This window comes from Fringilla coelebs (genome assembly GCF_963513975.1).
Source record: "Fringilla coelebs genome assembly, chromosome: 20".
Lineage (NCBI taxonomy): Eukaryota > Metazoa > Chordata > Aves > Passeriformes > Fringillidae > Fringilla > Fringilla coelebs.
The window spans coordinates 4,277,019-4,297,981 of record NC_140046.1 but is presented as its reverse complement, the minus strand read 5'-3'; the positions used below and the strand labels follow the sequence as shown (position 1 = coordinate 4,297,981).

General features: G+C 49.5%; 2 protein-coding genes across 2 annotated transcripts in view; both read right to left on the bottom strand.

The window, feature by feature from the left end:
- Positions 1–51: 51 nt before the first annotated feature.
- DHRS13 (dehydrogenase/reductase 13) lies at positions 52–2,715 on the bottom strand. The gene is made up of 5 exons (XM_084219117.1): positions 2,561–2,715; positions 2,365–2,483; positions 1,719–1,842; positions 1,319–1,630; positions 52–644 (listed from the first exon to the last, which is right to left on the bottom strand). Exons 1-5 carry the CDS (start codon positions 2,685–2,687, stop codon positions 340–342), a joined length of 987 nt encoding a protein of 328 aa, XP_084075243.1. The 5' UTR covers positions 2,688–2,715; the 3' UTR covers positions 52–339.
- Positions 2,716–3,599: 884 nt separating this feature from the next.
- Positions 3,600–20,963, bottom strand: part of PHF12 (PHD finger protein 12) — a 31,472-nt gene continuing 14,108 nt past the window's right edge. The window contains exons 3-15 of the mRNA XM_084218935.1: positions 20,461–20,533; positions 18,508–18,895; positions 17,850–17,970; positions 16,755–16,887; positions 15,892–16,056; positions 15,139–15,300; positions 13,249–14,065; positions 11,116–11,238; positions 10,020–10,163; positions 8,010–8,108; positions 7,376–7,458; positions 5,418–5,556; positions 3,600–4,833 (exon numbers count right to left, since the gene is read on the bottom strand). Coding sequence (XP_084075061.1) covers positions 4,499–4,833; positions 5,418–5,556; positions 7,376–7,458; positions 8,010–8,108; positions 10,020–10,163; positions 11,116–11,238; positions 13,249–14,065; positions 15,139–15,300; positions 15,892–16,056; positions 16,755–16,887; positions 17,850–17,970; positions 18,508–18,895; positions 20,461–20,533 — 2,782 coding nt within the window. The 3' untranslated portion in view covers positions 3,600–4,498. The remainder of the gene's footprint in view (positions 4,834–5,417; positions 5,557–7,375; positions 7,459–8,009; positions 8,109–10,019; positions 10,164–11,115; positions 11,239–13,248; positions 14,066–15,138; positions 15,301–15,891; positions 16,057–16,754; positions 16,888–17,849; positions 17,971–18,507; positions 18,896–20,460; positions 20,534–20,963) is intronic.

Here is a 20,963-nt window from a genome sequence, read left to right as displayed (position 1 = left end):
CGTGCGCGGGGGAACTTGTGGGCATGCGCATGCGCAGGAGCTGAGTGTGCAAGGGAGCGAGTGTGACGGCGTGGGTGTGCAAGGGATGAGTGAGTGAGCGTGTGTGGGAGACATGCCTGGTGTACAAGGCACGGTGCGTGTCCTGCAGTGTGTGTGCACAGCCGGGTCTGCTGCTCTGCACACCCACGCTGTGCACACCCGCGTCCCCTTGCACACTCACTCACCGTCCCCTCACAGCTCTGCTGCGCCCTCAGGCCGTGCTGGGCGCGCCAGCGCCGCCGCCCCTCGCTCACCGCATCCCACACAGGACCCCGGGGCTGCGGCCTCACCACCATCGCTTTATTGTGCCGTGGCAGCAGCAGCGCCCTCCACGTGTCCCCCCGCTGTCCCCAAGCCCACCAGGCGCTCGCTGCCCTCCCAGAGCTCCCGAGCCAGGCGGTCATCGCGCCCCGCCGGCCAGGGCACCCGCGGCCCGCCGTGGGTGAAGTAGCGGCCGCTGAGGGGCTCCAGGCCGTCCCGGGTGGCGCAGTCCAGCACGGCCCGGGCCCCCTCGGCCGCCTCCAGGAACAGCAGCCAGGCCAGCGGCAGCAGCAGCGGCTGCAGCCACAGCGGAGCGTGCCGGAACAGAGAGGTGTTGACGAACCCTGCGGGAGATTGGCACGTCTGGGGGGTCCCAGGAGAGGTGGGGTGTCCCCCTGTGCATCCCAGGAGAGGTGGGGTGTCCCCCCTGTTCATCCCAGGAGAGGTGGGGTGTCCCCCCTGTGTGTCCCAGGAGAGGTGGGGTGTCCCCCTGTTGGTCCCAGAGGATGGGCACATAAGGGAGATGCCACAGGAAGCACAGCTGTGATTGTTCCCAGGCACTGCCATGCTTGTGCTGGCCGTGCAAGGCCGGGCTGCGTGGGTGTGTCCCAGGTGGAGGTGCAAAGTGAAGGGAGAGGAGGGGAAGAATGGAAAGAGGAGAAAGGAACATGCAAAGGGACACATGAAAAAGGACACGCTGTATAAATAGATGTGTTGTGCAAAGGGACGCTGTAAAGGGAACACACTGTATCAAGGAACACAGTGCAAGGGGACAAGGTCCAAAGGGACATGCCAAGATAAGGGACACGCCATGAAAAGAGACACTGTGCAGGAGGACACAGAAAAGGGCCACACCATATAAAGGGACACCTGCAAAGGGACACACCATGGAAGGGAGAGATGGTGTGCATGAATTCCCAGTGAAAAGGCTGCAAAGCAGGAGCCCAGCCCCACAGAGGGACACCACGGGACACAGGGGTGTGCAGCTCACAGACACCCAGGCTGAGCTGGCTCCTACCTGGGTGCACGGCGTAGCAGGTGACCTGAGTGCCCTGCTCGCGCGTGGCCAGCTCGCGGGCGTGCAGCACATTGGCCAGCTTGCTGTCACAGTAGTCCTGGAAGGTGGAGAAGAGCCCCGAGGGCGGCCGGCCCAGGGACTCGGGGCGCAGGCGGCCGGCGCAGTGGGCGCTGGAGGCCACGATGACCACCCGGCTGGGAGCGCAGCTCCGCAGCCGCTCCAGCAGCAGCTGGGTCAGCAGGAAATGGCCCAGGTGGTTCACCTGGAAGGGGAGGCTGAAGCCATCCTCGGTCGTGCCCCCGGCGCTCACCCCTGTGGAGCGAGGAGGCAGTGGCAGCCCGTGGTGGTGCCTGCCCCGGGGGTGCAGAGGGGATTTTTTGGGGTCCTGGCATCAACTCACCCGCGTTGTTGATGAGGAGGTGGAGCTGGGGTTCCTGGTGCAGGAAGGTGCTGGCAAAGGCTCTCACTGAGCGCAGGCTGGCCAGGTCCAGATGCATGAACAGCACCTCGTTGTTCCCTGTCTCCTGTGGGCACAGCGGGCAGGGCCAGGGGATGGGGAGGGTTGGCTGGAGCCAGCCAGGGGCAGGGGGATGTTCTGGGGACTGGATCCAGCCCAAGGACTGGATCCAGCATGGGAGGCTGCAGCCTTCCCCGTGGTACAGTGTGCCCTACCCTGGAGAATCTTGGGGTGCCTGGGATGTCCTGTGGGGGTGTCTGAGGGGCTGTTCCTGGGATGTGCCATGGGGTACCCAGATGTACCCATGGGGGTTTTTTGGGGGTTAATCATGTGATGCTTAGAGACGTCCTGTTGTGTGTCCTGGGAGTCTCTTATGGGCATCCCTGCACCGCTGAGGGGATGCCATGGCAGTGTCCTCAGGGTGCCCAGGGAGGCATCTGGGGGTGTTCATGTGATATCCAAGGATGCCCCACGGGGGGTACGTTGGGGGTGTCCTGGAGTTGCCCATTGGGTGCCAGGGGTACCCTGGAGGTACTGTAGGGTTCGGGGATGTCCCGTGGGTGGGAATGCCGGGGGTGCCGGCGCTCACCCTGCGGATGCGGCTGGCGGCGGCCTCTCCCCGCCGGGCGCTGCGGGTCGCCAGGATAACGCGGGCCCCGCACCGAGCGAGCTCCAGCGCCGTGGCCGCGCCGATGCCGCTGCTTCCCCCTGCGGAGCGGAGCGCGGGGCTGAGCGGGAGCGCGGGCCGCACCGGGGCCCGTCCCGGCTCCCCGCCGGTCGCTCACCGGTGACGATGGCGGTGCGGCCGCGCAGCTCGGGGCGGGCGCGGGGCCGCGGGGCGCCGCGCAGCCCGTGCCGGAGCAGCGTGTACAGCGCCAGCAGCAGCCCCACGCCCAGCAGCGCCCACCCCATCCCGCCGCCACCGCCGTTCCGGGCAGCCCCGGCCCGGCCCGGGCCCGCCCCGCCGCGCCCGCTCCGCCCCGCTCCCGCCCCGCTCCCGCCTCCCCGCCCCGGCGGGACGGACCGACCGGCGGACGGGGCACGGTCTGCGCGGCTCCAGGCAAAGGGAGAGCTGGATTCGTGGCGCCGGTGGGAGCAGAGACGGAGTGAGGGTGAGTGCGGGCAGCGCTGCCCCCCAATCGATAGCCCGGGAGATCACAGAACCTCGGGGTGGTTCCGGTGGGAAGGGACCATCGGAGGGCATCTAGTCCGGCCCCTCTACTCAAGCAGAGTCCTCCAGAGCACTGAGAGCTGTGTCTGGACAGCTGAATATCTCCAAGGATAGGCAGTCTGCCACCTTTTGGGGCAGCCTGTTCCAGTGCATGGTCAAGAAGGTCTTCCTCACGTTCAGGTGTAACTTCCCTTGCTCTTATTTCTGCCCTTGCCTCTCCTTCTGTTGCTCAGCATCCCTGAGAAGAGCCTGGCTCCATCCTATCCACTGACACATCCCCCCCACATCGATGTATTTGAGAATAAGATGTCCTCAGTCTGCTCTTCTGTAGGCTAAACAGGCTCAGCTTCCTCAGCTTTCCCTCATAAATGAGGTGTGCCAGTCCCCTGACCTTCAGGCTATGTCTCTCCTGTCCTGAGGAGCCCAGAACTGGAAACATTTGAGGTGAGGCTGGGCCACAATGAGTTGAAGATGTCCCAGCACATTGCAGGGGTTGGACTTGATGACCTTCAAGAGTCCCTCCTACCTCAACCAATTCCATGAGTCAATCACCTTCCAGTCCTCACCCTCTTCCCACATCCCAGGCAGGACACCAGGGTCCTCCAGGGTCCTCCCATCCCACCCCAGCCTTGACTCCCAGCTCAGGTTCCTCTGCAGTCAGACACTCTGGGGAGGCTCCAGGTTGTGGTGACACGAGTGAAGACAGACAATCAAGAAAACAGAATGTGAAGTATTTTTTTTTTATATACAGAATACAGGAAAGTTTCTGTAAAGTCTAAAACGTTACAATTACTATGTACAGTGGAACTAGCTGTTCTGCTGCGGGGAGGTGGCAGAGAAACAAAAGAGACAGACAGGTTACGACAAAGGATCTGCTACAATAGACAATTTGAGGAACGTCATACCACATGTAGCACTGTACACAGCTTTAAAACATTGAAAAATGCCATCACTGATGTATTTACACAGAATCCAACACTTTTCCTTATCTGAAATAAAAAATAGGATGGACACCAGGAAAAGAACTCATTTCTCACTGCCCATAATACACAGTAGCTACTTGTAGTGCAACCATAGCAGGGAGGGATGGGAAAAATAACTGTGGGAAGAAGAGCGCTTCTTTACATTAAATAAAACAATGATATTGTATAGATTTGCTGTATGAAAACTGTATTTCTCTTTTAATATAAAACTATTGTCACTGGCACAAAATAGAACAAGTTTCTGATTATTTTACAACTGCATGGGAACTATCTGTCAGAGAGAGTCCTCGAGTCAGACAGCGGTCACCCCTCGCTCTGACGCGTCCTGCTCTCACTGCAGTTTTCCTTTTAAAATGAAATGTATAGTACAAATATATGTGCAAATGCCCCTAAAACTTGAGCAAAAAAGAAAAATTAAAAAAAGTTAAACGTTCTTCATTTCATGCAAACGGCGTGTGAACAGTCTCTGGGCCGACACAGAAAAATCCCACCTCGGTTTGTACATTTTTGCATTGTAAAGAGTCTGAGGGCGTTTTCCTTACTCCAAAAAGCTCTCTTCCTAAAAATTCCTAGGGAACTGAGTTGGACCGCAGCACGGGCACCTGGTGGGGTTTCAGAGAAAGCTTCTCCTCCAAGTCCATATCTTGTACTAAGGCAGTGTCCCCCTTGGGCTGTTTGGTCGCAAATTCGGTGATGCTGAAAACGAACTGCAGGCAGCCCAGCTTGATGTAACTGCCGTGGTGGAGCAGGGCCGTGCCCTCCCAGCCAGCCCCGCTGCCCCCGATCAAACTGGAGCTGCTGGCTTTGCAGTTACAGGGTTTTCGATGCTGCCCTTGTGCCTGTGAATTCATCACAGCAGCTTCTTCGTGCGCCTCCTCTTCCTGTTTTCTGTTTTTATGTCGTTCTGGAAAAGAATTTTAAAAAAAATGGAAAGGTTTGGGCAGGTCAGCAGCAGCTCGTTTTCATCTGCTGAGGTGCCTCATGGGTAAGATCCTCCAGCCATGAGGGATTTCAGTCTGCAGTGAGCAGCTGATCAAAGGGAAATGGGAATCTCCCCACAGCCCTGGAGAGGTTAAGGCATTTACATATCTATTTTGGCAGCCCAAAAAGAGGAAGCTGAGCAGGTGGAGAGCAGGAGTGAGCCATGCCGGGACAGAATGCCTGCAGCACAGCCCAGATCTTCTCACAGCCTGGGAAGGGAGAACATGCATGGGGAAATGCCTCAGGCCTGCTCCAAACTGGCTGCTCATCAGGACCTGGAGCTTGGTAACTCCTGCCCTGGGGGCTGGAGTAGGGTTTAGGTCAGGGCACAGAGCTCCCCAGGCTGCAGAGAAGGTCTTGTGTAACCCCAGCTGAGCACTGTGGCAAGGCTCCCCTTTTTGCAAGGGGTGCACCAGCCTGTGCAGAACAAGGGGCACCAACAAGGAATTGGTTTCCACCTGCTCCTGCCCCCTCTCAATTAACTCCTTGTGGTGGTACAATACTCACTTATCACACTCTGCACTTTGGCAACAATACTGCTGGGAGGAGTGGGTGTCATCTTCTCCGAGAAGTCACACGAATACAGAACATTGTCCACGGTCGTCCCATGCTCACTGTAGTTCAACAGCTCGTAATGCTTTGTATTCTGGAAAGAAAGGGAAGAGGAGGGAATCAAGACATGAAGTCATAGAATGGTTTGGGTTGGAAGGGACCTTAAAGACCATCTTGTTTCAGCCCCATGCCATGGGCCGGGACACCTTCCACTAGACCAGGTTGCTCCAAGCCCCATCCAACCTGGCCTTGGACACTGGTTTGGGGCAGGCACAGCTTCTCTGTGCAGCCTGTGCCAGGGCCTCACCAGCCTCATGGGAAACATTTCTTCCTAATATCCAATCTAACCCCACCCTCTGTCAGTCAGAAGTGCTTCTGCCCATACACACCTCTTTGGAGCACTGAAACACAACCCCTTTTCCTTGTTGCAAGTAGTTGTCAAATAAGAGATGGTAAATATCCTCCAGCTTCAGAGACCACCAACCTGATCCCCCTGCTCCCAGAACAACCAGCCTTCCTGCAGGAGCTGCATTCTGACAGGGAAGGAGGGCCAAAGCAAAGTGGGTTTTACCTACTGCACTTGAACCAACACATCTTTTGGGAACAGGATATTCAAGGTGATGCACACAAAAGCAAGCATTTTACAGGCACACCTGATGCGAACTTGGCTCGAGACCTGTGCCTAGCAGGAAGAGATGAGCTTTGGAAAGCAGGCACAAGATGGCAAGAGGGATGCCACGTGCTGCTGCAGCAGCCTCAGGACAGAGGCAGTCTGGGATTCACAGGCCTTGTGCAGGCTGAAATGCCAGCAGACATTACCGTGACATGCAGCGTTATACAAGCGGCGTCACGCTCAGCTGAGCTTTGTGGAGGATGTTGACAGAGCAGAGAAGATTTCAGGTTAGCTCACAGAAATCATCTGAGAGCTCAAGACCTCATCCCTCAGGGACCACAAGGCTTTAATCAAGTTACAAAAACTCCACGTGCACATGGGAAGTAACCTGCTAGACTGCAGAAGGAGAACCTGCAGAGAGAGCTCCAGGAAGGGGAATTCTCCCTCTCCCGAGTGACCACAGCCATAGGAGGGTGAAAGGTCAGTGTCTGGAGCCTGCTTTATGACTGACCACTGTGAAGAGATGCTTCCACATAGATTTATGGTCAGGATCCCATTACTGAGTGTGTTTGAGAGCTTGCAGGGCACTGGAAGAATGGCCAAAGCTGGCTGTGGGTTAATCCTGGATCCTGCTCTGGAGCTGGTTGACAAATGGTGGTATGAAACACTCGATCTTGCTTCGAAGACTGTTTCCATGCTAAGAGACATCTCCAGCAGTGCTGTTACTGGCAGGCCTGCTGGTCTGTTTACTTCAAGAACAAACTAATCTCTGGGCTGTAGCTAAGAAGAAACTGTAGGTTTCTGTTTATGCTGTGAGCTTAACTGAAGTTTTAGCTAAATAAATAATTTATAGAAAACTGCAGATGCTATGAATGCTTTGCTCCTCTATCACACTTGAAAACAAGGGATTCAGAGCAGTTCCCTGGTTTGTTCCAGCTGAGGTTTGATGTTGACACATGAAGTTTAGCTTTTATTAACAACACATTCAGATCAAAAAGTATCAGATCACGTCTATGTCCTTTTCTTTCCCTAGACACCAGCAGTGACAGTGCTGACTTGTGGCCAGTCCTTGCCCACAGGCAGTCAGAGAAATCCTGCTGGCAGAGCTCTGTGCTTCAGAAAAGGGTTTGACAGAAAATGCTGACACAGCCTCCACTGGAGTAAAACCCAGCTCTTACTTTGTAGTTCACAAAAGGAGCACCAGACAAAGACAACCTGCTGCCTGCATCTCCAGTTTCCACTGCCATGCACACCAAAAAATAAAAATAATAATGAAAAAAAAAATCACTCAGGCACTCACCTCATCATAGAATATGCAGGCATGTTTGCCAGACACATAGTTACAGTGACCATAGCTTGTAAGGCACACATCCATATCAGCTCCTGTCATGGGGGAGGACAAAACAGGCTCAGTTCATATTGGAAAAAACCCCCAAACTGTCAGGCAGCAGAGAACAACAGACAGAATTAAACTTCAATTAGCAAAACAACAGGGGAGCAACTGCTTTTGTCCTGCTCCCAGGACTGCATGAATAATGCTTCGATAAGCCACCAACAAAGTTTCAGTGGGGGAAGGGAGCCAGCAGCTCTACAAAGGTTGAAGAGCATTTCACTGCTCCTGGGTCTACCCAGAGCACCAGAAGAATCTAAGCAACAAGAAACAAAACCTGCAAGCAAACCACAACTCTCCTCTCATCAGTCAGGCATTAAAACTCCAAGACAGCTGTTCTAGTTATGACACCAGGTGACAGAGCTGCCACCCACACAGATTCAGGCAGATGGGGGATTTCCACACTTCTCGGTACTGCAGAATCCCAGTACAAGCAGCCACAGTGAGTCTGTTTCCTTTGACACCCACTTGGCAAAGGCCTTAGGGAGGGTCCAGGGAGAACCACCCTGATTCTGAAAGGTCAGGGCAGGAAAAAGCTACTCACCTGTCCCAATGTAGAGGGTTCGATAGCACATATTGACTGCACCCCCCAAGCCCATCAGAGGATAGAACACCGCCCGGGCTTGCACTTCCTTTCTTTGCGCTGCAAGATAAAAAGAAATTACTTGAACAATGTTATCAGCTGGGAAAGCTGCTTGACCCCAGTGTCCCTAGCTCAGAAAGCACAGACCCTAAGGAGGATGCAGCCAGCTTTGGCCTAAGCACCGGTTCCCAACCCTCTAGGAATGTTTGTGCATTAAACCTCTTTTTGCCAGTCAGAGAAAATTGCTTTCTCATAACCCACACAAGCCATGCAAATGGGGAGCATTAACACTGAGTGTGCACAATGGAGCCACGCTGAGGAACACACAAGCCTTCTACCCCTGGCTTCTTTCTTAATCTCTTCCACTCTGGGTAATCAAAGAGATCACTCTGCTCTCAAAGTGCCACTTAAAAAGAATCAGTGCTGGTGAATTCACCAACTTTAACAATAGTGATTTCATTTCTAGTGAAGCTGCAGGAAGAACACCTGGGCTGAATGGGGCTTGGCAGGGACAAACCCAGCTCCCAAGACAGGATGATTGACTGAGTGGACTCTTTCACCCTCAGGTCAGTCCCTATGGCACACTTGACAATGGCTGGTCCAGGGCTGAGCCTCCAGAGCAGCTCCAAGTTCAAATCACACGCTCACGTGCCCTCGTTAACTGGACAGAAAATCTTCTGTGGAACAGATATTGAACTCCACTGGGCCACCCTGGCCTAGCCAGGATTTCAGCACTGCCTTTTGGAGGAAAACCCCTTATACACAGAGTTTAAGCCTCTCCTGATACAACATCTGCGGGACAGTGTTACACCAAGAGGGTGAAATCAAAGAACAGAACATGAGGATTATGGAAGACTGCAGAGGTACCTACAGCAAGAATAGTGGCCACACCAAGTGGCATCACAAGTTCCACCTCTGCCTGGCTGCCCTGCATGAATCCTTTCAGCTGCCTGGCTCTGCAAGGCTCACTAAAGGCTTTGGATCTAACATTTCACCAGCAATGCTAAGCAGCCAGTTGGATGCATCATTCCTGCCCAAAAAGGGTGATGGGTTCAGACAGCACCAATCTGCCTTGAGAAAGGCAGGCTGCTGAAGAATTCCAGACCAGGAAGGCAGCTCATACCACAGCCTGCTGCTGTGTCCTGCAGCAGCCATCACAAGAAGACTGACAAAGCATTTAGGGAATGCTGTGATGCTAAAGCAGGCAAGCACAGAGCTTCAGAAAAAGATTACTGACTGACTTCCAAAGATCTTATCTGGGATATTTACCCCCAGGCCTAGCAGAGGGGGAGCAGAGAACTGCTTCCACAGCAAGGCTCTCCAGTTAGTGCTTGAAAGCAGATTAAACTGACTGGCTGTATGCAGAGGAACACCAAGCCATGTTCACCCTGCAGCTTTAGGTGATACTAGTGGTAATAAACAAAGCCAAACTCGGGAATCTGGAGATTTCCAAGAGAAATTCCAGTTGCTTTCCATTACTGGCATTAGTCATATGTAGTGGTTTCAGCTTGACAGTGACATTCTGAACAGGCAATGACAATGTCACACATATATTCTGTGCTCCAGTTCCTCCTGTTCTTGTGCTTGTATCTCTCCAGAAAGAGAGAGTGGGAATTCACAGATTTCTCTTGCCCATCTCAAAGGCAAAAGTGTAAAGAAAAGCCACCAAGCACCTGAGATGAACCTTCCCATCTCTTGCTAATTCTAAGATGAATAAAACACAACTTCCCCACACATTTCCAGCAGAAAATCTGAAGGTACTAGAAGTATTCACACTGCTCAAATTTGTAAATAATTAAGTAGAGGATCCTGATGGAGTTTCTGGTCAGTGGATATCCAGAGCAGGGATGAGAAGAAAGGAAAGCTAAAGGCAGCATCAGATACCAGAAGAAGAGGGAAATCTCCTTCAAGGAATGGACAGTGGCAAATCTATGGCTCAACATAACCCAGCTATTCTAGGGCTGCTCTTACCTTCAATGTGGTTTCCCACAGGAGACTGCTGATGGGAATTGACACTGCTTGCTAGAGACTGAGCTTTGGGAGGAAAGAGCTGATGTATTCTCTGCAAGGCCAGAAACTTGATCAGCTGCTCATCCAGCATATTTATCTCAATCTCTGTTAATAAACAAAAAGCAATTAGTAAGTTATTGAGGGAAAGAGTGCAATCTCAGCTGTAGTGGACTTAGCTGTCCCACTTACAAACCTGCTGTTTGCTTCAACAGCTAAGACTTGACCAATTCTGCAATATCAAGACTCCTACACTTAGGTGAGCTATTATTTCACATCATCTCCTGTGAGAAGAGTGTGAGGACAGTGCCAGCTGCAGCTGGAGTGCTCCAGGTGAGGCAGCAAGCAGAGGTTTGGGGCAACTAGGGTTGATAAAAGCTGAAAATCTGCTGTTTTGGGCCAGAATCAACAGGTCAGTAGAGATGGCCATTGCACCCTTTGGACAGTATGTTGGGTCCTTCCTCTGAAGCTCTGCTACCTGGTTAGAAAGTCCAGCCCTGCATCACAGAGACCTGTAACCCCCTTTGAAGCTGCTGCAGGCTCAGCAACCTCCTCCTGAGGCACTCTGCTAACATTTGCCATCTCTTGCCAAATACAACAAAAGGAAATAAAAACCAGGCCAGTCTAGGAGACTGACAGAAGCAGAAATAAATTATAAAATTAACAGACCCAGTGGAGCATCACCACTTAGGTGACTGCTCTACTACAAGATCTATTGCTGCTGGACTTCACATCTGCCAGGAGCAGCTCTGGATTGCAGCTAGCACCACAACATGGCAGGGCTGCAGGTTTCTGCATGTGAATTCCACCTGGAAAGCAGCCCAGTTGTGATTCTTCCCCAGAAAAGCTTCAGGCAGAAACACTTCATTGGCCTTGCTGCCTTGGCAACACTAGGAGCAGGGAAGCATGTGACATATTTAAGGTAATGTACACCCAGCCCCTCCCTCACCTGACTACAACCCTTCTTTATCTCTGGAACTTTCCCTCAAGCAGAGATGGAATGCTTTAGGGAAGCAAACACACAGGGCTAGCAGAGACTGCTGATGAATTAAATACTCACCCCCGTCCATAAATGCTTTCAGGGAACCAGTGAAGTCCAACATAGCTGCAGAGTTTGAAGTGAGTGATGAGGGTAGAGTTAAAGCGCTTCCTATGGATAAGGTGCTGGGACTGACCTTACCATCTACAGAGAGAGGTGATGGAGAGAAGAGATGTCACTGTGACGTTCACCAGACATGCACCCAGCCCTCGGGCTGCCCTTGGCTGCCAAGCTGCTCCAAAATGACTCATTTTGCTCATAGTCATGCTTTGAAAAAGGCCTGAACTAGAGGCCAGGAGCTTTCTTTTGCTCACAGAAAGGCTTCTGTGTGCCTCCAACACAGAGCCAAACGTGGCTTCTGCCTCGCCTCCAGCTGCTGGAGGAATTCTTGACCTATACATTTAATCTCCTGCTCCCTGTGGTGACACTGGAAAGATGAGCACCAACTCCCCAGGAGCTTGAAGAATTTATTAAACCTAAGAGACATTTGCCAAGTAGCTTGTCTAGGTTTTAACATGAATAAAAAGCACAACTGCCCTGGTTTTATTTCTACACTGTTATAAAGTCTGGGGTGCACATCATTGTCCAGAAGGAATGTGACAGCCATAAGCAGATTCTATTATTTACAAAATAAAATCCTCCTGCTTTGGAAGTGACCGTGCAGCTGAAAGAGGCAGTGGCAAATGCCAGGAAACAAAACCCCTGTTATGTGTTGTCAATACCAGATCTTCTTGAGCTGGTTTGTTTATAACTACTGAAATTTATGGCAAAAAAAGTCAGGAGCAATTTGCATTTCTGTACTCGGCAGCAAAATCTCCACACCACAATTTTTGTTATAAATATATAATCCATCCTGTTAGATGGAAAATTTAAAATGTTTACACCTTTCCCAAGAGACAGTGCAGCAAGTAATGATTTTGTAGAACACAAGCTTTGCACCAGATGCAATTATTTAACATCTTAAGTAACTGCAAAATTATGTAGGGCTCGCAGCGCTCTTCAAACCACAAGCAAGAAGTTTTCTATAATACTGTCTCATTTCCTCTACCAGAACTTCTCCCAGCCTTGCATTTCTAAGCAGGGCATGGTCACTTCAGCAGCCTCAGAGTAACCAAGTTTATTCAGGAGGAGGCCAAGTACCCTGGGGACTGCTTCCAAAGGCGAGGCAAAGCTTAGAAGTTACTCATTGAGGAATTTTAGAAAGGATTATAAAAATATGTTGCTCTGTTGCTTTACAACCACCAGACCTGAGCCACTCCACACAAGCCTGACACTGAGCAGGTTGGAACTGCATCAGAAGTGACACACTGCTCTGTCATGTGCTTTTCAGTGACTGCTCACACCCAACCTGCACAAAGGCTTTGCTGGTTTGAGTCTTGAGCTGGCGTGGGGAGAGGGAAAATGAAGAGAATGCCATATGTGAATGTTTATTCTAGCGAAATTTGAGCTGTGGGCAGTTACTCCAGCATCTATTAACATCTTTGACTTTACGTTTCTATACTAAAAATGGTTATATACACTTTATTATATACCTTGCTATAATTTACCAAGTTTTTTGGGTACAACTCAGGATCCCTGGCATATCCAAGTCCATAACTACCCTGTGTCACACCAACAAACCCTAACTAGACTACAGCTTCCCAAGCCCACACTTCTCCAATATCAAGGCTGCACACATGAAGACTCCAACAACACCTGCAGAAGGGGACACAACCTGAACAGTTACTCTGGATTAGATCCCAGAGAGCTGCTCTTGTGAGAAGGACTGACTACCTTGCAATCCAAATGGCCATTTGAAACAAACCAGTGGTTTTACAGCAGCGCTGGGGCTTTAAAGCAGCAGCTGTTGAAACAGCGAGGCAGCAGCCAAGTGATATAAAGCTACTGTTGCTTTCAAGAATTCAACTGACCTACTATCCTGCTTGTCAGGACAGAGTTCTCCCCTCAAGTATAGGCAGCCAGCAAAAATACATCCCATGGCTCCTATAAAGAGACCTAAGACAGAGGAGACCTGAGAAACTTCTGTTGGCTCTCCACAGAAAGCCCAATTCCCAGTCAAACGAGGGCACACTGCTACGGCCTTGAGATTTCAAAGGAGGTTTAGCCTGAGCTTTTCTCAGCCCCAGGGGCCAAGGCCAGTGGCTCAGCACGTACCTGAAGGTGGTGCTGGTGAACAGAATCTGTTAGTGGACCCAACAGCTGAGATGCCATCTCCTGCAGCCTGGGGAGGGGTGAGAGCCCGGGTGGCGCTGAGCGGGGAGCCCCCGGCCCGCAGCTCTGCCGTCAGCGGCGGCCCGATCTGCGTCTGCACATTCTTCCTTTGCAAAGTGCTGGTGGTCTCCAGGCTGGCACAGGAGCTCGAGATGGACGTAGGCAAACTCGTGACCGGCGCAGATCCCCTTTGTGCACAAGAAACGGGTCCTGCTACGTTCTCTGTTTTGACAATGGTTCCAATGGTGTGATTCAGAAGTCCGCAACTCGCTGGGGGCGTGAGGGGCCGAGGCCACGTTTGCCGATGAGACAAAACAGGTATTGTGTTCCCAGAGCCCGTGAGCCGCTGGGAGTCAGTCAACTGTGCTGAGGATTCGGATGAAACGCCATAGAAATGAGGCCCGTTCACTTTAACGTCAGAGGCTGTCGGCCCGTTCGAAGTCCCGCAAGAAGAGGCCTTCTTGGATTTATCTATACAAGAGCTGCAGTTAACATCTTCCTGTGACAAAGTCTGCTGGGATTGCGAGGAGCTCAAGGAATTCTGGGTGGTAATCCCTGAGGTGCAGGATGACATGGAATAGAGGGAAGGTGTGGGTGCCTTGTCAGCTGCCTGGTAAGGGTTGGCGAGTGAGCCATCTGCCACAATAACAGGCTTAATATCAGCCTTCTCTGTTTGTTCAGAGTCCCAAAGCGAAGTCATCTGCTTAGCAGATAAATGTTTCAATATGCTGCACTGGAGCGCAACAACACTACAGAGCCACTGGAAGGAAGAAAAAAGTGCAGGTTAGCTCTGGAGGCAGCAGCACTCCAAACCTCTACAGTTGCTCCATCGTTCACCCAGCTTGAGGAAATCCAGCTGCTGACGCTCAGATGCAGTGTGGAACTACAGCATCTGCTCTGGAGCTCATCTACAATTAGGAAAAAATTTTGTCCAGATAATTTTGCAACCAAAATTATCTACTGTTTATCTCCATGCTGGAGGTAGGACACAGAGAGGCTGAGATTAAGGGAGGGAGAAGGCAGCATTTCCTCACTTCCAAACTCCTCCTTCTTTTCACTTGTTAAATGCTGTAACTCTTCAGCCTCAGGTTACAAACACATCTTTCACTAATTTGGGCTTCTAGCCAAACATAGCCCTCCAACCTACTCTATAGCATGTTGGAAAGAAATGCTGCTCTACCTCAGGTACAGTAGTAAGAGTAGAAAGCTGGGGTGGAGAGCACTTTCCTTTTACACAAAGTGGAGGAAGACCAAAATATTTACTCTTAAATTTTACCATGGTGGATGTGCACCTGCCACATAAAAGAAGCTTGTCTGTGCTAAAAGAAGGACTTGATATCTCCACTGACAGCAACTTAACATGCCCTTACACTGTGGAATCTGGCCAGAAGTCTCATACAAGATTTAAACACTCATTTGACCTTGATTTACATGCCCAATTCCATCCGCAATAAAAAGCGACCCAGAAATGGGACATTAACTTATAAATAAACGTGTCAGAGAGCAGCCTTACATAATCAAAGTGCAAAGTATTTCCCCTCAGCCACGAAATAAAGATGACGTCTAGACAGAAGGCCCTCGACTCCACTCTTAAGGCCAGAGGACTATTGCACCACTTCCCTGAAGTGTCAAATGAGGAATTCTACATCTCACCTGGAAAGTCAAAGTGAAGTTTTAATGCACAAAGGTGTCAGAGACAAGACAAGCTATCACCTTCACATACAAGCTTGAGATTGGTTTCCTAGACAACTGCTCCATCATGACTGAAGTGGAAGGGGATCTTTGTACCAAAGCAACTACACACACAGAGTCCAAGCATTTGACTTAATTTACCTCCTGTTGTTCTGTCTGGCTGGCTAAGTGCTCAGTGTTCAAAAGGTGCTTCTGCAAGGGTTCCTCAGGGATCCCGTTACAGATCAGCTCGCCATCTCTAATTGCTGCAGGCGCGAGTAACGGGGGTGGAAGCCGGTATTGGGACTTTATAGCATCAGGAACCTACATTGTGGAGAAAGAAGATCACACATGAGAACAATTACTCAAGAATGACTAGTTAAACCAAGTGCTTGATCAGCACTAAACTTTGCATTTGCTGCTTTCTCACCCAAAGGAACCCTGCAGATACATTGGAAGTATCAAGGACTGAGTACTTTATATTGATGCAGCCATCCTGAAATTAATAGGTTTCATTCCCTTAGGTCAGGCACGACTTTGGTACAACATGGTGGCTACAGCATAAGAGAAATCATAAAAAAACAGCCAAGGGAAGTCTGTATGGCAGTTGTCAGGCATCCTGGCAACAGACACAGCCTCAAATCTGACTGTAGAGCCACCTTCAGGAAGTTCTGTGTTGTCCCTTCTATGCTTGTGCTAGATTTAAGTGCTTACTTGTAATAATTGAGCCTTATAGTTGAAGGAAAGAGATCTTCTTAAATCCTACAGGTAGTGAGTGCTGACTCCCAGACCTCTCACCAACACAATCATTCAGACTCTGTCTTCTTCCTCCTGCCCCAAGGAGTACGCTGGTTTCCCTTCCAAACTAAAACACATACGCAGGGGTTTTCAGCCACCACTACTCGTTACACATACCTTCAGACCTTTCCTCTTCACTGACTGAAGAACTCTGCGATTCGGAGGGTGTTTCTTATGGATTCGGTTTAAGAAATCCACTTTGACAACGTGCTGAGATATGGTGTCCTGGAACCGGTCAAATACTCGGCACCGATTACTCAGGGTCAAGTTCTTCTGGTTCAGCTGGGTGATCAGATAATGCCACAGGAGTTAGGGATCTGCAGGTCACTCTAAGGCACCCTAAGACTTTCATAATGCCTCGTAGCACTGGCAGTACAGCATCAGCTCAGCTTTAGACTATTTGTTTCCTGCAGCACTAACCATTTCTGTTAAAGGGCACATTGCTGGAGATGAATACAAAAGCATTTAGAGGCCGACTAAGCAGTATCAATGCTCTCAGAAGCAGTTTGTCTGCGAAAAAGCTCTTTGTTTCAGCCCCCTGTTTCCTGAGTATTTAAGTCTCAAGTACACTGCTTTTCCAAAAATGAAAACTCCCTCTTGGAATGAAACTTTTTTGGGTTAAGCATGCAAAGAATTACTTCCCCTATTTGTAGCACTGTGCTGCTTTGTATCCCAGTTCTGGAAGCTCATCTAGATCTTAAAGAGTCCAGTCAAAAACTAGACAAGCTGTCAGTGAGCCACAATCTGAGCTGTCAGCTTCAGTTACAGGAAGGAGTTCCCCCATCTTTATATCTTATTGCAGAGAGCAGCATCATATTCCTTTGGAGAGTGCGTTGCTTGCAGCAGGAGCTTTACAAGCGTTACAGGGAGCAATAAGGGCTCAGAAGCTGTTTTACATTTGTTGTGCTTTGTCCTTTAATGGACCTGCCAGGTTCCACTCCAGCATCCGGTTACCATACTGCAATCTTAGTCCTGCTTACCACCACGTGTTCTATGTGATTTGGGCACATCCATCTACCCAGAGGCATGGCAGTAAGCGGTGGCTCCAGACAATCCATGTGGAACAGGAGTGGGCAATAATCACACTGGATTAGAGGTGCCACTCTGCAACTCCTGAGAAGAGAGAGCCAAATCTTATTCCCTGTACAGAGTATAAATAGAACATTCAGGCAAGCTTGGCTGACCACTTCAGTTTATCCTCTACGCTGTTGTTTGCACCAAAAAAGTAGGATTTCTGATTTGTAATTTGATCTGTATAGACCTTCTTTAAGATCCACTCGAGGCAAAAGCCTTTATTTGAAGCAAAATTCAGAGATCAAAAGGAAATCTCAGATTTAGGTAATTACAAGTTTCCTTAGAGGAATCATGTGTGATGCTGGGATGTGTACATCAACAAGATGTTCTCAGAACAAGTCTCAAACTCCAGGAAAACAACTACATCTGAATTCCCAGGCTTTAAAAAAGCCTTTGCTCTATGACAAAGTAATCAGTTGTTCTCCACAAAAGCCCACCTGAATCCCCATTCCACTTCGAGAAATTCACTCTGACTGGGTTTCTGAAATAAAGGTTTCATTTCCACTGACATTTTGAATTGGGATTGATCTATGCATTTTTTTATGCAGCATTACAAAACCCATCAGTATTTTGTACTGGTTTTCAGATTTACAATTTCAGCACAATATTCCTATTTGCCCTGGGCTTATAAATCTCTCAGTAGGTTTCTATTTCCTAAAGGTCACCTCCTCACACACTTCCTTCACAAACCATAAACAAACATTGCCATTTACCAAACCACCATCACTTCAGAATATTTCTTTGCAGAAAAACACTGAAGACAAGATGGCTCAATCTTGTCAATCTTCAGGCTACATTTCAGAACCCTTTACAGCTGGACCTACACATGCTGTGGTGAACACCTGTTATTTAGCAAAGATTAATATTCTCCCAATTGTTTAGAGGATTGTAAGTAATGAAGGAGAATGGAAAAGGAAACAGGTAATCTACTTTTTTCAGCAAGAGCTTTGCTCCTGTGAAGACTGCAGTTACACTGAAAGGCTTCCTGAAAGAACAAGTACCTGTTGCACGTGAAGCAGACCTTCACCGGCAAGGGAACCAAACCATTGTGGTCTAACTCGTGTTGTGCTTTCTTGACATTCTTTCCTGTGGTTTCTTCCTTTCTTCTCCTCTTACTAGTACCTGAAAAGGAAATTTTTAAAAGCTTTGTGTTATCAACATAGCAGAGGTTTGCCTTCTGGTAGATACATATAATCATCTCTGAAAAGTCAAAGATTGCTGCTTAAAGAACCTCTATCAACCACTAAATCTAGCCTTAAGTGACAGAGACTGTCTTTAAAGGCAGATATATTTCACACTTAGTAATTTCAGTGACACCCTATACATTTAGTCACTACTTTGTTACACTATTATTGCATCATAAATCAAAAATCAAGTATTTTGACAACTGATTCTTTTTCATATTGATGATCTAGTCCAAGGTGAGATGAACAAGCATCTATCACAAGTTCTGATGGACATGGTGTGTAGTTGCAGTGTCTCCACAGATTTGAAAGGCACCTGCTGCTAGGCAGCTGGAGGAGAGCCAGGTACCTCTGCTTTCACCAGCAAGCACCACTGGAGCCACAACTGTCACAGAGTCAGGAGGGAAAAGAAGAAAGATGGCAGCAGGATGCAGCTGCAGACATCTTCACTATCGGCAGACAAGGCCCCGCTCACCTGGAAGTGCTGTGGTGCAGGTCAGTTCATTCGGCAGCTGGAACTGCGTTGGGTTCCTTTCCATGGCAGCAGCAATAAGAAGCTCAAAGGGTCGCTTCAGCTGGGGCTGCCCACAGTCCATTTCTGCAATGGCAGAGTCATCATCCACGTCAATTATGTCCTCATCGACATCATTCTGTTCTGAGGTGGGGGTCTCGGTGCTGGCATTGGATGTGGGAGTGCCAGGCCGGCTCGCTCTCCTTTCCAAGATCCTGGCATGCGCATTAGCCCTGATGCTGCTGCTAGACCTGTCCAACAGGTCTGCGTCACTGGTGGGGGAGGTGGTCCTTTTCCCAGATTTGTCCACCAATCCATTTACCTGCCCCAGCTCTTTCTTCTGTTCTCGCTTCTGCACGACATGAATAGGCAGGCTTATCATGGAGGCCACAAACAAAGCACATCAACCTTGACAAATATGTGATTGAAGACAAACAGCATCTGAAAACGCTTGAGCCACGCACTACAACTTCCCCCTTGCAGTCATTAGAGCCTTGATCAAGAACAGTCTGATGGCAGCTAAGGTACAGGTGACAGAACAGCTGAAGAGAACCAAGCGTGGGGAAGAACATTACCATGTGTCTCTCCTTTCAGGGTAGCTATACTTGAGTCCAGATCAGGACAACATTTCACAGCATCTAGTCCTAAACATTTGAAAAATCACACACTGTTTACTTTGCTACCAACACTGAGAAACTCCGTAGCAAACTGTTCACTGTTGATGCACTTTACTAACCCTGGCACTGCATACAAACCCATCAGGGGTTGAGAAGGTGAGCTTGAGAATACAAGCACAACATCCAAACAACACTCTGCTATCTCCTATCTGCTATCAGGAGTCTTGAACAAGGTGCAGCAGAGGAAAACTATAGATTGCCATCATCACAAGATCCATTTTGCAACAGGAGGAGATGCTGCATGGCCTGGGATGGGCAACTGTGCACTGTTCCAGTGCTTGACAGCATCACCCATATGGAGGAACCAATCTACTCCATCACTAACATGGTCTGCAAAGGGAGCAAAGTGTTTTCAGGCAATTTTTAATATAGAAAAGTTGGGGATTTTCTCCTTTTCTCTTTCTTTTTACTTTATTATTTGTTTTTCGATTTGTGACCTTCCTTTCTATTGTTGGCAGATGGCTGTGCAGCACCCTGGAAACATAACAAGGCAATCACTTCAGGAACAAAAGGCTGAGCACACAGTTTTCTTCCAATCTGTTTTGGGTGTCACTTCAAGGGAACAGTTGCTAGATAGCTTGGTGCAGTTTCTAAACCCTCTGCTACGCAGCCCTATGTGGTCACAGCAATAAGATGTTTACATTGTGCAAGACAGCTTCCTGGAGAAAGAGCATCAAGGCAAAAAAAAAAAAAGACAAGCTACAATATTGCCCAATCATCTCCTTCCCATCCTGTTCAACAGCCCAGGAAATCATAACTCACTGTGATTTCACCCTCTGCTGATGTATAACTGCTGTGAAGTCACTCTTCTAAAAAACACATATTAAATAGAATCAGAGCCCTGATGGCAAAGCTGTATTAATGTGACTCCCATTCTGCCTGCAGACAGCTCACCTCCTTGAGCACAGGAGCCATTCCCATTTCCTCTGTGCCTCAGCTCTCCCTCCTTTCCAGAAATGGGGGGAAGAAAAACAGTTTAAAAGGCACAGATTGACAAGAAGGTATCAGGCACTTCAGTTTTACCTCTTAGTAGTGAGGTTAAAATATCCTAAGGTTCTCGCCAAGACCCCTTAGGTTTCTTTAAGCCCTTTCCTAACAAAACCCTTTGCAAACATGAGCACAAAGAAGCAGCTCTGGTTGTCTAAGTACACACGAAGGGAGAGGGAGGTATAAACCACAGGATTCAGGTTTCAGAGGGCCAGGTGGAAGGGCAGGGATGGTGTCTGTTCTGAGGCTTTACCTTGCGGCGCACGGTGCAGCGGTGGCACATCCACTCCCCCGGAGGCAGCATCTCCTCGCTGAGCGGAGGGTTGCTACAAGAGAAGCACAAAGCAAAGCTTTACTGTTATTTACTGTCATTTCTGGAACTCTTCTCACGTACACAGCCAGAGTCAGGGCAGCTCTGCGGTTCCACTCCCAGGCACTTCCTTTAATTTATGGTGAAGCTCCCTGGATTTGCTCTCCCATACATCCACTTAGCCAGACACCTCCAAGAAGCCAGTCTTCCATGACACCCATCTCAGCTCCACGGTTTCAGAGCACTCTCAGACTTGAACGGCAAAGATAAATGGAAGATTCACTGGTGTGCCACACACACACCTCCCCCCTCAACACCACACCTCCTTAAATAACTTGATTACTCCATGTGAGACCACACAGATTCCCGTGCAGCAAGCACAGTCATACATCCTTGGATTTGCAGTGAGTCCAACTGAACGAGCTGCCGTGAGGTCTACCCACCAC

Bases quoted from the DNA above. Each gene is read 5' to 3' on its own strand.
- DHRS13 (XM_084219117.1), bottom strand. From the start codon at position 2,687: ATGGGGTGGGCGCTGCTGGGCGTGGGGCTGCTGCTGGCGCTGTACACG. The intron at 1,843-2,364 runs GTGAGCGCCGGC...CTGTGCCCACAG, and splicing joins CCGCCAGCCGCATCCGCAGG to GAGACAGGGAACAACGAGGT. The intron at 1,631-1,718 runs GTGAGTTGATGC...CTCGCTCCACAG, and splicing joins CCTCCTCATCAACAACGCGG to GGGTGAGCGCCGGGGGCACG.